Raw genomic sequence first — 16,941 nt, 5'->3', positions numbered from 1 at the left:
ACAATGAAGCAACATTTGGAAATGTTAATGAAGAGACGAGAGAGTTTAACGGAAGGAGACACCGGTCTGAGTATTGTCAAGACCGGCTCCTTTTGAACCCTGAACTGTTTGAAATGTGATGGACAGGCGATACCCCAGCAGGGGGATAAAAAGGGGCAGGTTCGCTAAGACACCACACACGACTCCACGAGGTAACAAGACCCTGAAAGCGGTGTGCCCCCCCTACTAGTTGGTGGGAGTATTTTGAAGGTCTGGTCGCGGGACCAGCCATAGACGCACAGGATAGAAAGGTACGGATCAGCGGGAACCTGGTGTGTGTGTGTCCACCCTTGCCTGGGTGCTGGGTTTACCGCAGAAGAACGATCGTATCTGGAACGGAGGGGTCACAGTCGGTGACCTCAGAAGACATTACAAAGGGCTCGCTCGAAAGCTGACTGTGAGGATTATAGAAGGTCTGTTTGGAATCCGATTTGAATATTCATTCGTTCTCTCTCTCCCCCCTACACAACAGTGATTACTGTGAATTGAACTGAACTCAATTGAACTGAACTTTGCGTCACTTGAAACTGGTCATTTACCCCTAGACGGCGATAGAGCTTGATTGATCCTATTATCCTAGTTCTGTGTACATGTGTGTTTATTCATTGCTAACCTGTTGCATTTATATCCTTACTATTAGAGTACTGTGTTGCTTATTTCTTTAATAAAACTTTCTTAGTTCCAGTAATCCAGACTCCAACTGAGTGGTCCATTTCTGCTGGTTTGGCAACCCAGTTACGGGGTACGTAACATAAGTGGGGTTTTCGTCCGCAATTTTGAACGCTAAATTTGGGATGGGGTAAATTGATTGGGTTAAAATTCCTGAAAAAAAGAAAAGGCAAACAGCAGAAATGGAGATTGAGGAATTTCTAAAGGCGCCGACCTTGGAGGCATTAGAGGATGCCAGGAAAGCGGAATTGGCAGCTGTGGCCAACGGTTGAATCTTGTTAAGGGGAAGTCGACAATGAGGAGAGAGGAGATACACAGAGCTATCGTAGAGCACTATGTATCTAAAGGTGTGTTTCCCCAAGGGGAGCTGGAGGTGGTGTCTATTGAAAAACCTGCTGGAGACGCGGTACAGGTGCAGCTTGAAAAACTGAGACTCGAGCGCAAGTTCCAGGTACGGCAGTTAGAACACGAAGAGAAGCAGTTAGAACAGCAAAAGAGAGAGAGAGACAGTTAGAACGGCAGGAGAAAGAGAAACAGTTAGAACAGCAAGAAAGAGAGAGACAGAACGGCAAGAGAGAGAGAGACAGAACGGCAAGAGAGGGAGAGGGACAAACAGTTGGAGCGAGAAGAGAAACAGAGGGAAAGGGAATTCAAGCTGGAGAGGTTAAAGATGATGGCAGAGCAGGGGCCCATGCCGAACCAAGGTGGAGGGTTCAGGGCGACCCAGGAGGTTAGACTGGTTCCCCCATTTAACGATACCGATGTGGATCGGTACTTCCTCCATTTTGAAAAAGTTGCTGCAAGTCAGGACTGGCCGAGGGATAAGTGGGCTGTTTTGCTTCAGAGTGTACTAAAAGGGAAAGCCCAACAAGCTTACTCGGCTTTGTCCGCGGAAGATGCCCAGAGGTATGAGGTGGTGAAAGAGGTCATCCTCAGGATTTATGAGTTGGTCCCGGAGGCATACCAGCAGAGGTTCCAGAATGCGAGGAAGCAGTGGGACCGCACGTATTTGGAGTTTGCCCGTGAGATGCAGACATATTGTGAGCGTTGGTGCGCCTCGAAGGGGGTAGATGGGGATTATGACAGACTGCTACAGCTGATCCTGATTGAGCAGTTTAAAGGTTGTGTCCCTGAGGGTATGAGACCCTACCTAGATGAGAAAGAGGCAGCCACGCATAAAATGAAGTTTGCCCCGAGTAAAGGCTACCAGAAGGGTAGTCAGGACGGCAGGGAGAGTCCGCCGGAAAAGTCAGTAAGTAAGCCGGGGGCTAGTGAGAAGGATAAGGTAGACCAGGAGCAGTCTGGTAGGAAGTTTCCTGGGGTCGTCTGTTATAATTGTGGGAAAGTCGGACACTTTGCGTCCAGGTGCTTTGCCCCAAAGAAGGAGACGGGGAAAGGAAAAACGGCGATTTCGACTGGCTGTATCGAGCTGGTAAACGAACCGCTAGGAGAGGAAAGGTCTGCCAAAGTTCAGGAAGGGCGCGAGAGGTTTATCTCGGCCGGATTGGTGTCGGTGAAGGAGGGGTTAAACCCAGTTCCAGTACGGATCTGGAGAGACACGGGAGCATGTCAGTCATTGATATTGAAGAGTGTGTTAGAGTTTAGTTCAGAGACCCAGACTGGGGAGGTCAGGGTCAAAGGTATTGGGGAAGGGACAGAAGCAGTACCCTTGCACCAGATACACCTACAAAGCAACTTGGTCTCTGGACTAGTCACAATCGGGGTGAGGCCCGAATTACCGATGAAATGCGTGGAAGTCTTGCTCGGTAATGACCTCGCCGGGGGAATTGTGTTCTCGGCAGTGAGATTGACAGGTCAGCCTGCCAGCATTGAGGCCCCGCCCATGGACTCACAAGTTCATCCTGTTTGCGCAGTGACTCGCTGTATGTCCAGAGAGACTGCTGGGACGTTTCTGCCAGCCTTGTACGAGGAGGGGGTAGAAAGTGAAAAGAAGGAGCGTAATGAATCGGGTGGAAGTGGGGAAATTAAGGTAGATTTATCATTAGAAAAGAAGGACTTTATACAAGCACAGGAGTGAGATGAGGAAACAGCTCTCTGTGAAACAGAATTAGGAAGGGGGCCAGTGAATTATGGTGTGAAGGGGGAGGTGCTAAGGAAGGAAGGGAGACCAAGTACCGCAGATGAGGAATGGGGGGTGGTGCAAAAGAGTTATGGGGATGAGATTTTTAACCTGGCCCACAAGGTACCCCTCGGTGGACATTTTGAGGTGCTGAAGGAAACAGTCGGCGGAGTCATGAGAGAGTTTTTCTGGCTGCACAGGAGGAAGGATGTTATTGATTATTGCAGATGCGAACTGAGACGGTCACAGGCTTTTGATATGCTAACAAACCTAGTTGGTGTTAGCGCGGAAATCAATGAAGCTAGGGTGCCACCTGATAAGGGGAAAACCCATTTTGAAAAGATGAGTATGGTACCGACCAGATGGGAGAAGGCTGTTGTTTTGGCCAGCTCTGCTGATAAGGTCTCTCCCTTAATCCCCGAACAAAGCGACCCTTTAGGAGAGCTAATTAAACGGCTCGCACACGTGTGTTTGATTGTCCCGAGGCGATGCAAAGAACTGGGACATTGGGTGGTGTTTGTCACACTAGGTTAGCCTAGTGAACAACATCCCTATAGAATGAGTAATTCAGTGACGAAAGGGCTAAAGAACACAGAAGTGTATATTGGCGATGTAATACGGCTGTCTGAAACCAGCTTGATAGTGAACCTTGAAAAAACTGAGTTCGGCCACGCGAAGGTCACTTATCTGGGAATTGTGGTGACACAGGGGCAGCTGGCAGTGATGCAAGCTAAGGTGCGGGCTATCTCTGACATCCCAACCACGACAGACAAGAGGGCCCTCAGAAGGCTCTTGGAGATGGTGGGGTACTGTAGGAAGTTTTGCAATAACTTTGCGGGTACTACCCCTCCCCCTCCCCCTCCTACTAAGCCCTTGCGAAAGAAAACTAAGTCGGGATGGGACGACCCTTGTTATCATGGTCCGGGACGAAACCCAGTGAGAGGTTACACTGATCACAATTCATCAGTGTTTTCGGCCACTATGAAGTTTGCTAAGTTGGAGCCTGGTTTAGAGGATTATTAAAATAACACATATAAAAGGAACAGAAAATGTGATTGCTGACTGTCTCTCAGGTGTTGACAACTTAAAATTCTCTGTATTAGCCAAATAGCTGATGAAGATGTATATTTGTGTGTATCTAATAATGTATTCATGCTTATAATTTTTACCCTGGTAAAAATCCTTAAAGGAGAGGGGTGTGACGAAAGAGGGTTACAAAAGTACACATAGACTAAGATGTTAACTGTCCTGTGCTAGCACCAGTGGAATCATCAGTTGATCTGCCACCTGTCTTCAGGAGAGAGAGATAAGTAAGACAATGGAGCAGCATTTGGAAATGTTAATGAAGAGACGAGAGAGTTTAACGGAAGGAGACACAGGTCTGAGTATTGTCAAGACCAACTCCTTTTGAACCCTGAACTATTTGAAGTGTGATGGACAGGCGATACCCCAGCAGGGGGATAAAAAGGGGCAGGTTCGCTAAGACACCACACACGACTCCACAAGGTAACGAGACCCTGAAAGCGGTGTGCCCCCCACTAGGTGGGAGTATTTTGGAGGTCTGGTCACGGGACCAGCCATAGATGCACAGGGTGGAAAGATAGGGTCGGCGGGAACCTGGTGTGTGTCCGCCCTTGCTTGGATGCCGGGTTCACCGCAGAGGAACGATCGTATCTGAAATGGAGGGGTCATAGTTGGTGACCTCAGAAGACATTACAAAGGGCTTGCCCGAAAGCTAACTGCGAGGAATATCAAAGATCTGTTTGGAATCCGATTTGAATATTCATTCGTTCTCTCTCTCCCCCCCACACAACAGTGATTACTGTGAACTGAACTGAACTCAATTGAACTGAACTTTGCGTCACTTGAAACTGGTCATTTACCTCTAGACGGCGATAGAGCTTGATTGATCCTATTATCCTAGTTCCGTGTACATGTGTGTTTATTTATTGCTAACCTGTTGCATTTATATCCTTACTATTAGAGTACTGTGTTGCTTATTTCTTTAATAAAACTTTCTTAGTTCCAGTAATCCAGACTCCAACTGAGTGGTCCATTTCTGCTGGTTTGGCAACCCAGTTACGGGGTATGTAACACCTCAAAAAGGCAGCGTCTATTATTAAGGGCCCTCATCACCAAGGTTCTGCCCTCTTCTCATTGTTGCCATTAGGAAGAAGGTACAGAAGCCTAAAGACACACGCTCAGCGATTCAGGAACAGCTTCTTCCCCTCTGCCATCCAATTTCTGAATGGACATTGAACACATGAACACTACCTCACTAATTTTTATTTCTATTTTTGTACTACTTATTTATTTAATTTAACCATTTAATATATATATATATATGTGTGTGTGTGTGTGTATATATATATATATATATATATATATATACATACACACACACACTTACTGTAATTCACATTTTTTTCTCTCTGTTATCTATTGTATTGTACTGCTGCTGCAAAGTCAGCACATTTCACGACATATGTCGGTGATATTTAACCTGACTCTGATTCCTCTATACTTAGTTGCAATTATTCACCATTTAGATAATAGACTGCCATTTGATTCCTCACAATTTCCCATATTAAAAAATATTTGCCAGGATTCTAGCCACTCATTCAGTGGACCTATATACTGCTGCAGAGCTGAAATATCCTCATCGCACAGAACCTTCCATTTATTTCTGTGACACTAGCAAAGTGCTCTGGTTTCCTCCCACATTTCAAAGACATACATGTTAGGTTAGTAAGATGTGGCATGCTGTGTTGGTGCTGGGAGAATGCTGACAATTGTGGACTGCCCCCAGACTTAATAGTCATTGACACAAATGACAAAGTTCACTGTATGTTTCAATGTACATGTGACAAATAAAGCTAATATTTTTTTTAAAACATTAATCTTTTTTGTAAGCATGAGAATGTCTGCGGATGCTGGAAATCCAAAGCAAAACAACAAATGCTGGAGGAACTCAGCAAGTGAGGCAGCATCTGTGGAAATGGATATTCCTTTCCAGTCCTGAAGAAGGGTTTCAGCCCAAAATGTCCACCGTTTGTTCATTTCCATAGATGCTGCTTAATTTACTGAGTTCCTCCAGCCTTTTGTGTGTGTTGTTAATCTTTATGGGGTTCCCTAACCAGCTTATTAATATAAATAAGATTACCTTTATTTGTTATTGTACGTAAATCTGTTATTTGCATCAAATCAAATCAGCAAGGATTGTGCCAAGCGCAGCCTGCAAATGTCGCCACGCTTCTAGCACCAACGTAGCATGTCTATAACTTACTAACCCTAACCTCTACATCTTTGGAATGTGGAAGGAAACCGGAGCAGCTGGAGGAAATCCACAGTCACAGGGAGAACATACAAACTCCTTTCAGACAGTGGCAGTAATTAATTACTGCTAAGATAGTAGATGGTTGCAGATTGAGGGCCATGTACTGATCTGTGGAGTGTTTTACTAATTACATCCTTCCAGTGTGAAAAAGACCTGTTTACTTCACTTCTGTCTACCAATGCATGCTAATGGATTACCATTGATGATAATTAATATTAATGGAAGGGATATTGCTTAGCAAGGAAACCATGAAAACTCGTTTGTCTGAAAATGTATTCCTTTTCAATCTTTTTTTTATTGATTTAAAAGAATAAGGATAAATACAAACCAGAGGAGAGGTTATCTCAAATACATATATCAATAATAGTACAAAGAAAGGAATACACATATATAGTATTAAGCTAATATAAAGAGACAAAAGAACCCTTCTCCTCTTAAGAGTTCATAGAAAAAAAACTCAAGATTTCCTGTTATTGAGAAAAAAAAACCCACTAAATTAACCTAAAAAAACGGGTGGGGGGACTGGGCAGTTCATTTTGAGGATACAGTTTTAAAAAAAGGGAAAATCCTTCTGATCAAATCTAAAACTTTGCGGAGAAAAAAAACGTTTCCTGCTTCCATTGGAATAATCCCAAAGATCGTCGTAAGTGAATTAGGCTGTAGGTCCAGGCCTATGACTTTTGATAATGTGCTAAAAACATCTCTCCAAAAATTATTTAACTTTATGCAGGACCAAAGCATATGAGTTAAAGGGACCACCTCAGTGTTGCACCTATCACAGGTAGGATTTATATTAGAAAAATTATGTGCTAGTTTATCTCTTGACATATGCACTACCTTGAACTGAACCAAGGAGTGACGGGCACAAATAGATGAATTATTAACTAAATGAAAAATTTTATTCCATTGATTATCTGAAAGTGGCTCTTGAAGTTCCAATTCCCAAGCACGTTTAACCTTATCATTAGACATCATACATAAATTCAATAGCCGTTTATATATGATGGCTATCAATCCTTTTTGGAATGGTTTAAGCTGAAAGATAACATCTATCATATTTGGGAAATGAGCAAATGGTTAATTCGGTAACAAACTGCGTAAAAAATTCTTAACTTGTAAATATCTAAAAAATTGTGCATTAGATAAATCATATTTGTCCACTAGCTGAGAAAAAGACATTGAACAATCCTCTAAAAACAAATCTAGAAAAGTTATTATTCCCTTAGTTTTCCATGTTAAAAAGGCCTTATCTAAAATTGATAGTTTAAAATAGTTAAAATGGATATTACTAGAAAGAACAAAGTTATTTAAGTCAAAAGATCTGCAAAACTGAAACCAAATGTTTAATGTATGTCTAACAAAGGGACGAAGATCTTGTCTACCAATCTTAGAAAACAAGAAAGGAAGAGGAGCTCCCAGTAAAGAAGCCAAAGAGAACCCCTTCACCGAGTTCTCCTCCAAGTCCAACCATGAAGGACTGTCCCGTATATCTATACAGTGAATCCAAAAAGTAAGACCCTAACCCCAATCTCCATTTTGCAGCTATATTAACAAAGTTATATGTTTACACCACCGACTGGAGACATAATAAAAGAGATGAACAAATTTCAAATATTGTAATGTTATGTCTAACAATAGTTAAAACGTAGTTGATGACGGCCATCTTAAATTCATCTAAAGTACATTAATCATGTATTCAGAAAAGGATAAATCCAACCAAATAATATATTACAACTGAAATTTTTATAAAAACTTACAAATCATAGAAAAAAAATAAGTGTATATATATATATATATATATATATCAAACCCAGAACTATATTAACATTAAGGCAAGCAAGAAAAAAATTAAATCAACCTGGTCCTGTGAGGACATCCATAAAATGTGGAACAGACTTTCTTCAAAGCAACTATAGATATATACTAACTATTAACAAATTTTAAAAAAAATTAAATCAACCAAGTCCTGTACGGACATCCATAAAACGTAGAACAGACTTTCCTCAAAGCATCTATAAACATTTCCCAGCTTAGGATTGACTATTCAAGTTGCTTTCAACATAGACTTAAACCCCTTAATAAGTTCCCGACCTTCATCTGGAGAGTTAATCTTTTGTGGCTGAGAGTCAGGCAGAAAAATTATCAAACATGCCGGATAACAGAGCGACGGGCGACATTTTATTTTATATAATTCAACCATCACTTCCTGGTATTTCCTTCTTACGGCCAAAATCTCTGGAGCAAAGTCCTCCACTATACGGGTTTCTGTTGCATTGTAGATTAGCTTACCCCTTTTTCTTGCCTCTCGGAGTATAGCTTCTTTGGTTGTAAAATAGTGCAGGCATAATATCAACGGTCGTGGACATAGTTCGGGTGAGGGCTTAGATCATGGAATTTAGTGAGCTGTATTGAGTACAGGGTTCGCTTCAAAAATCTCGCTAAAGAGTGAATATGGCATATCTGAAAAGAACCTTAACAGGTCACCAGTTTCAGTATTTTCAGGCAAATCCAATATACGTAGATTCCTCCTGCGAATTCTGCTATCTAAATCAATCATTTTTTCTTCGTTCTTGATAGTTCCAAAGTAATTTCATTAATTTTCTTTTCCATAGATGATATCTTCAATTCTTGCTCGTTAATAGTTTGACTCAATAACCCCTGTTCCCTCTCAATTCGATGAGTAGTCTGTTTGAGCGTCTGAAATTGAAATTCCAAATACTTCAAAGTTTCTTGAACAGTAGAGATGGATTTCTCAAGCTTTCTGTTAGCATCCGTCAGTTTATCAATCTTAGTGTTAAAGCGAACCGAATTCAAGTTTCATATCTTGAAGAGAGTATTCTTTCTGAAGTAGAAAGTTCCTCTGATTTCTTTATTTGTTCTGTTTCGGGAAGAGTCTCAATTCAATACCGGATCGACTTTCTGCCATCGAAGTTAAGTTGTAAATCCTTCAACAAAAATAGTGAATCTTCAAACTTAAAGCAGATCTATCAGTGGAATGTAAGGTATAAAAAGTAGAGCCGCGGTGAAAGCATGTCTCACTCCATTTGCTGCAAAATGGAGTCCTAAAAATGTATTCCTGTTCAGTAGTACCAGACAGTCTGCATTTCAGCATGACGTGCCCTGCCTCAGTAATTCATCCCATCAGTGCCACTAGAGTGAAGTTCTGGGACAGAGCACATCATGCTGAATTGAAAGTGCAGAAGGGGTGTTGATCCTATTGGCACTTTTTATTTAAAGGGTGCAGTGGGAGTTGTTTTCAGAACATTGTGGGCACACTATGTTGGCACCAGAATAGAATATAGAACAGTACAGCACAGGAATTGACCATTCGGCCCACAATGTTGTGTCGAACCAGCTAAAGAGCAAATCAGAAAAAAACATCCAAATACTAATCCCTCCTACCTACACCATGTCCACATCCCTCTATCTTCCTTACATCTATGTGCCTGTCCGAATGTCTCTTAAAGCCTCTAATGTATTTGCCTCTACCACCATATCAGGCAGCGCATTCCAGGCATCCACGACTCTCTGAGTAAAAAAACTTACCCCTCACATTCCCCTTGAACCTATCCCCTCTCACCTTCAAAGCATGCCCTCTGGTATTAGACATTTCAACCCTGGGAAATAGATACTCCCTGTCTACTCTGTCTCTGCCTCTCATATTCTTATAAACCTCTATTAGATCTCCACTGCTACAGAGAAGGCAACCCAAGTTTATCCAACCTCTCATGATAGCACATGCCCTCTAAACCAGGCAGCATCATGGTAAACTTCTTCTGCACCCTCTCCAAAGCCTCAACATCCTTCCTATATTGGGGCAACCAGAATGTGTACCACCACTTGTGTGCTGCCCCAGTTAACATAAGTGACACATTTCACTGTATGTTTCAATGTACACATGATAAATAAGCGAATCTGAATGTGACATTGGAGTCTCAAGGGCTTAATGTTCCACCCACCACAATGACATAAGAGTTTGTTGCCTCAATTAAGCCACAAAGTTTCAATCTAGGTTAGGAGGTCAAACCCCTTTGACTGGCTAGAAAATTGATACAGTACTTGATCTTCAAAGTACACATTCACTGAATAGTTTGTATTTTTGTTTCTGTGAAGGTAGCAAAAGGAGAAGGCAGTCTCGAGACAGTGAGAAGAGCTCCGAGGAGAACTTGAATGTACCTTGGCCAAAGGTCTGAGTACCACCTCCATCGCTGTTGCAAGACCAAAGCAAAAGATCCGTACAAGTGCTGTAAGGAGCAGGACCTGCTGTTTGTGAACCGTTCCTGGCACCAAAACCCAAGTGATATGAAGTGATCGCCCAACAGTGGTGCAGAAGACGGAAGTGATGAGAACTGGGCCCAAGTGTCACAATGAGTTTCTTCCAATTGGTTCTGGTTCAGATTCACTTATTAATCACATGTACGTGGAAACATACAGTGAAATGTGTCATTTGCATTAACAACCAACACAGCTCAAGGATGTGCTGGCGGCAGCCTGCAAGTGTTGCCACACATTCCGGTGTTAATATAGCATGGCCACGATGCTCAGCATTTCAATTGTGATCAATTTACCATTTCAATTGATTTTTTTTGTTTAAACTTTTTTTTATTAATGATGCTTTGTTTCAACCACCTCTCAAAGGCTTTGTTTTTTGATTTACATGATTCTAGCTTTTTAATGTGAGGGTTTATACAACATACTTATTTTCCCTTTATTCCTGCATTGGGATGCTTCAAGCATTGCCCCTCCCCCCACCCCCAGTTCAGAAGTGAAACAACTCTCAGATTTCACCTGATAATATGATCTCTTGGCTCAATGTAAACCAAGCATGTAACAGTCCTTATTACTGTAGGCTGAGTGTCGAGCGCACAGAGCACTTCGGCCCATCTAGTCCATGCCAAGCTGTATTCTGCTTCGTCCAAACAACCTGGCCCTCCATACCCCTCTCATTCATGTACTTTTCTAAATTTGTCTTAAATGTTGAAATTGGACTTGCATGCATCACTTCCACTGGCAGCTCTCTCCTCACTCTCTGAATGTAGAGGTTCCTCGCACATATATTTCACTTTTCACCCTTAACCTATAAGACATGGGAGCACAATTAGGTCATTGTGACCATCAAGTCTGCTCTGCCATTTCAACATGGCTGATTTATTATCCCTCTCAACCCCATTCTCCTGCCTTCACCCCATAACCTTTGACTTCCTGATTGATCAAGAACCTCTTGACCTCTGCCTTAAATATACCCAATGAACTGGCCTGCACAGTTCTCTGAGGCAATGAATTCCACAGATCCACCACTCCCTGGCTAAATAAATGTTTTCTAATCACTGTTCTAAATGGACATCCCTCGATTCTGAAGCTGTGCCCTCTGATCCTAGATTCATCCACCATAGGAAACATCCTCTCTCTAGGCCTTTCAGTATTTGATAGGTTTCAATTAAATCCTTGATTCTTCTAAACTCCAGTGAATACAGGCCCAGAGCCATCAAACGCTCTTCATTTATTAACTCTTTCATTCCCGGAATCATTCTTGTGAACCACCTCTGGGCCCTCTCCAATCTCAGTGCATCTTTTCTTAGCTAAAGGGCCCAACAGTGCTCACAATACTCCAAGTGTGATCTGAGCAATGCATTATAAAGCTTCAGCTTTACATCCTTGCTTTTGTATTCTAGTACTCGTGAAATGAATACAAACATTGCATTTGCCTTCCTCATCACTGACTCAACCTGCAAATTAACCTTTAGTGAATCCTACACAAGGACTTCCAAGTCCTTTCACACCTGTGATTTAAAAATTTTTCTCGCCATTTAGAAAATAGTTGATGCCTTCTGCCTTCTGCCAAAGTGCATGACCAAGCACTTCCCTACACTATATTCCATCTGCCACTTCTTTGCCCGTTCTGTCAATCTGTCCTTCTCCAGATACCTTGCTTCTTCAACACCACCTGTTCCACAACCAATCTTCATTTCGTCCACAAACTTAGCCACAAAATCATCAGTTCCTTCATCCAGTCAGCCAGATGAGATGGACCAAAGGACATGTTTCTGTGCAGTAGTGTTCTATGACTTCAGTTCAAGTAAATTGGTTTATATTTTTGTTATTTTTAAAATACACTAAAATACCAAATTAATTAAAAAACAAAGTAATTTTTTTTTTAAAAACACATCATCCAATTTACCTTTCCAATTTCTAAGATAAGTGTCTAATTTTTCGAATGATACCTTCATACAGTTCATAGAACAATGTAGCATAGGAACAACCCTTTGGCCCACGAAGTTTTACCAAACCAATTAATTTAGTAATCAAATGGCCAACTAAACTAATCCCCCTGTCTACCCAATGACCATATCCTTCCATTTTCCTCACATTCATGTGCCTATCCAAATGTCTCTTAAAATTCGCTAATGTATTTGCCTCTACTGCCAACCCAGGCAGCACATTCCAGGAACTCATCACTCTCTCTGTAAAAAAAAAGAAGCAACAACTTGCTCCTCATGTCTCCTTTGAATTTACCACCTTTGAGCTCATTTGAAAAATTGAACCTCTTCTCTGCTGGTCATCGAACCAGTGAATCATCTGCAGAGATACAGTCTCTGTTCACAGAGCAATCCACATGAATGAAGAAGCACAATGTGGAATTAGGTTGGTGGCTCCATTGCAAATGAACGGGATTGTGCGATTGACATAGAGCTTACGGAGGTCAATGGGTGAACAGGATTGTGCGATTGACATAGAGCTTATGGAGGTCAATGCAAAGTGCATCCCGCTTCTTGCTCAAGATGCTTGTGCTCTGAAGACCCCATCCATGGCCCTGTGTTGGACCTCCAGTTTGGTTTTGGCTGGTGTAGCATCATTCTAACTGCATAATGTCTGTAGGTTAGTGTTGGCTCAAGTTCTGATACTTAATGTGGTAACTCTTTGCAAATTTTAGTAATGCCTCAATGTCACATGAAATTGAACAGAGGAGAGGAGAGGAATTACTTCCAATTGAAAATCAGTCTTGAAGGAGGAATAAAACTCTTAATGAAAAGCAGGCATGGTTTTGAAATATGTGTTTTCTGGGAATGAAATCTGATTTTTAGTTATGGAGGATTTTTTTTCTTAATTTGTTGCCAAAAGAAGTATAATTCCCAGATCAGTGGTGTTTGGCCAGAAAGACTCCATTGAAAAATTAGACTTCTTGTCCAAGCCAAACCAGTCAACTGGCTGTTCCAGATGACAGCAACAGAGTGTAATGACACCATTTGCGGTGAGTAACTCAATGTAGCCATCAAAAAACAAGCCTTGCAGTAGATAGTTCCACTGTGTATTGTAAAGCTGTACAATCTGAGGTTAGGTGTAATTGAAAACCTTTAACAGAATTAGAATCTACATATTCCCATTGGAAAATCAGGTTTCCCCATAAACCACAAAGGTGAAGTTCAACTAAAAATATTGACTAGTTTGTCAGCAAGTAAATCATAACCTCACTGATTTAAGAGAATCTTAGATAGGCACATGGATAATAGAAAAATGGAGGGCCATGTGGGAGGAAGGGGTTAGATTGACCTTAGAGTAGGGTAAAAGGGCCATTGCATGGCATTTAGCATGACGCAATTACAACTTGGGGTGTTCCAGTGTTCAGAAATAGATTCCTACACTTCTGTAAGGAGTTTGTACATTCTCCCCAGCTGCTGCAGTTTTCTCCCACAGTCTTAAGTTAGGTCATTGTCCAGTGATTAGGTTAGGGTTAATCGGGTTTGTTGGGGTTGCCGGGATAGAGTGGCTTGAAGGGCCTACTACGTGTTGTATAACCAAATAAAAATAAACATAAATAAAGGGTTGATGCAACATCATGGGCTGAAGGGCCTGTACTGTTGTATGTTTTTGTTAAAGTGTAGTGTTACCGAGAAGGTGCAGAAACCATAAAATTCAAGGCTCATGATGTGAGATCTAGAGCTCATTTTTATCACACGGTAGGTCTGTTCAAGAACTGTGGGCTAGAAGCTGTCTTTGATGTTGATGATGGATTTCAGGCTTTCCTATTTTCTGGCTAGTGGAAGGGAGGGGAAGCAAGAATGACCGAAGTGTGATTACGCTGGCTGCTTTCCCAAGGCAGCAGGAAGTGAGTCGATGGAGGGGAGGCTGACTTCTGTCGTAGACTATGTACAGAACCCTACAGTTTCCCATGGTCCTGGGCAAAGGGTTTGCCATATTCAGACGTGTTTATCTGAAGAGGGTTCTTTCATTGATGAATCAATAAAAATTGGTGATGATGAATAGACGTACATCAAAATTCATTTGCCTTCTGGGGAAGTGGAGGTACTAGTGAGCCTTCTTGTCTGTAGTGTTGATATTGTTGGACATCTTTTTAAGAAATGACCAGCTTCAACTGTGGACGTGCTTCAACTTTGATATTTGAGTTCTGATTAGAAAGTTGTTCTGAGTGAGCTTTTGTGGGGACTGAGACTTTTATTTTTGCAAGCTTTGGTTTGTAACAACATGACATTAACTCTACAATTAACAGTCCTGGAAAAGAGCACCTGAAGCTTGGAGTAACACAGAAAATGCTATACAAACTCAGTAGGTCAGGCAGCATCTATTGTTCTTAAGCCCATCACCCGTTCTCAGCCAACAGCAGCTGGCCAGAGTCCTCTGTCCAAGGCCAGTCTTTCAATTTGTCCCTAGACGTAGCCCATCTTACGTCTTCTATGCGAAGATCTTTCCTCTCCCAGAGATCTTTGGAGCTTCTGTAGCACTAGGCTTTCTTAGCATGGATGCCCAACCTGCTTCCGTCGCAGCCAGGCTGGGGCCCACCCATGGTAGAGTTGGCAGCATCTATGGAAAGAAATAAAGAGCTAATGTTTCAGGCTGAGGTCCTTCATCAGGACTGGAAAGGAAGGCCACAGAAGCCAGAATGAGGAGGAGGAGCCCAAACTGGCAAGTGATAGGTCAGACCAGGTGGGTGAATGGGGAGGGGTTGATGAAGTCAAGCTAGGAGGGGATAGGAGAAAGATAACTGATCTCTGTCCAAAATGTCGACTCTTTATTCCTTTCCAGAGATGCTGTCAGACCAGCTGAGTCCCTGTAGCATTTTATGTGTGTGTGTTACTCTGGATTTTCAGCATCTGCAGAATCTCTTGTGCTCAGAAGGTGGAAGGGTGTATTGAGGTTTTAACTGTGCGAATAAATTAACTATTCCATACCCTGCAATAAAACAAGACTGCATTAAGCTCCATATATGTTCCTGACATTCACGCTTCTTATCAGTTGTATAATGAAGCATAACTTTTATATCCATGTACTTATTTGTTAAGGTTTTGAAACCACATATTCAAGTCTTTAGAACTGATATAACGTGTGCCAGAACAATGCACTAAAGCAATAGCTCCAGCAATATACAATTTGTGAAACTCCCACATTACCTGATTACAGCCTGCATTTATACAGAGTAACACACACAAAACGCTGAAGGAATCATCCTGAATGAAAAATTAGAGATGACAGCAAATATTTTCACATGAGCTGATCTTGCCAACTGCATGCTCTCAATAATAAACTCATGTATTTTCAAAATGAAGCCTATATGAGCCATTGTATGCTTTTATGTACAGATTTATTATGTATATCAACAATAAATATTTTATAAATCCATTATGCTTGTATGGAACTGATTCTTCATCTGAAACATAAGCTAAGTGAAGGGCTCTGTTCATTGATGTTGGAGGTAGACCTGGAGTCTGAATTGAATCAGAGGGAATACAACATCAGATTTTGGTTGTATTTTCATAATTGTATTGAATTCCATGCCAGCTAATCATTCATGGTAATCTGAAGTCTTGACCGGGGTTGTCTGAGAAGATTCTTAGTGGAGGTTTCTAAAAAAGAACAATGATGAAGTAATTGAACATTTGAAGCTGTTTTAGATTTAGAGCTGCCTGTAAATCTTTTTGTCTCCCCTTTTGCTTCATATGTTTCATATTGTAATTTATAGAATTTTAAAATTCTGTATTGCACTGTATTGCTGCAAAACAACAACAAATTTCACAATGTATGTCAGAGATATTAAACCCGATTCTGATTCCCAACTGTTGCCTGACTGGAAAGGCTGAATTTTCAAAATTGTAAATGCTAGCAGGAAAAACATAATTTCCACCTTCTACTCTGAAACGTGACAGGTGTGTTTCCTTGAAACAAATAAACTATCCATGGCATTGTCTAGCCTTGCTAAAAGCTCATGCTGTCATGGAGTTGCAAATGATTGTTTAAGTAATGCCTGTTTTAGTTTTGCAACCCTGTGCTTTTCCTGTTGTTGGAGGCAACTATAGCAGTTAATAAGGCATTCCTTGCATTGTTAATTCAGCAAGTTATTGCCTAGTTTGCCCACAACTTCAGAGTCTCTGCACTTAAAGAAATCTGAAACTTTGGTTGTTGCTTAAGAATGTTTGGAACACAAGAGATTCTGCAGGTGCTAGCAATCCAGCGTAACACACTCAAAATGCTGGAGGAACTCAGCAGGTCACACAGCAGCTATAGAGAGGAATAAATAATCATAATTCCAAGCGGAGACCCTTCACTCTTTCAGCCTGAAACATCGACTCCTTATTCCCCTCCATAGATGCTGCCTGACATGTTGAGTTCCTCCAGCATTTTGTATGTATTACTAGAATGTATCAACACTTCCACAAAGAATTAAAACCTTCAAAGTTCCTGTTTAGATGGTGCTCATTTTGGGAAGATGTCATTTTTTATGTCTTGGACTGTACTGCTGCCATAAAACAACAAATTCCCGGCAAATGTCAGTGATAATAAGATCATAATGCATAAGAGCAGAATT

General features: G+C 41.5%; 1 protein-coding gene across 1 annotated transcript in view; it reads left to right on the top strand.

Annotated features, from left to right (window-relative positions):
- Window positions 1-15,752, top strand: part of LOC134358809 (metal transporter CNNM4-like) — a 150,422-nt gene extending 134,670 nt beyond the window's left edge. Inside the window, exon 10 of the mRNA XM_063071316.1 lies at window positions 10,239-15,752. Within this exon, the coding sequence (XP_062927386.1) occupies window positions 10,239-10,318 (80 nt within the window). The 3' untranslated portion in view covers window positions 10,319-15,752. The remainder of the gene's footprint in view (window positions 1-10,238) is intronic.
- The last annotated feature ends 1,189 nt before the right edge of the window (window positions 15,753-16,941 follow it).

This window comes from Mobula hypostoma, chromosome 19, assembly GCF_963921235.1.
Source record: "Mobula hypostoma chromosome 19, sMobHyp1.1, whole genome shotgun sequence".
NCBI classification, from domain to species: Eukaryota; Metazoa; Chordata; class Chondrichthyes; order Myliobatiformes; family Myliobatidae; genus Mobula; species Mobula hypostoma.
The sequence above is the reverse complement of the archived record's forward strand: the minus strand, read 5'-3'. Positions and strand labels throughout refer to the sequence as shown.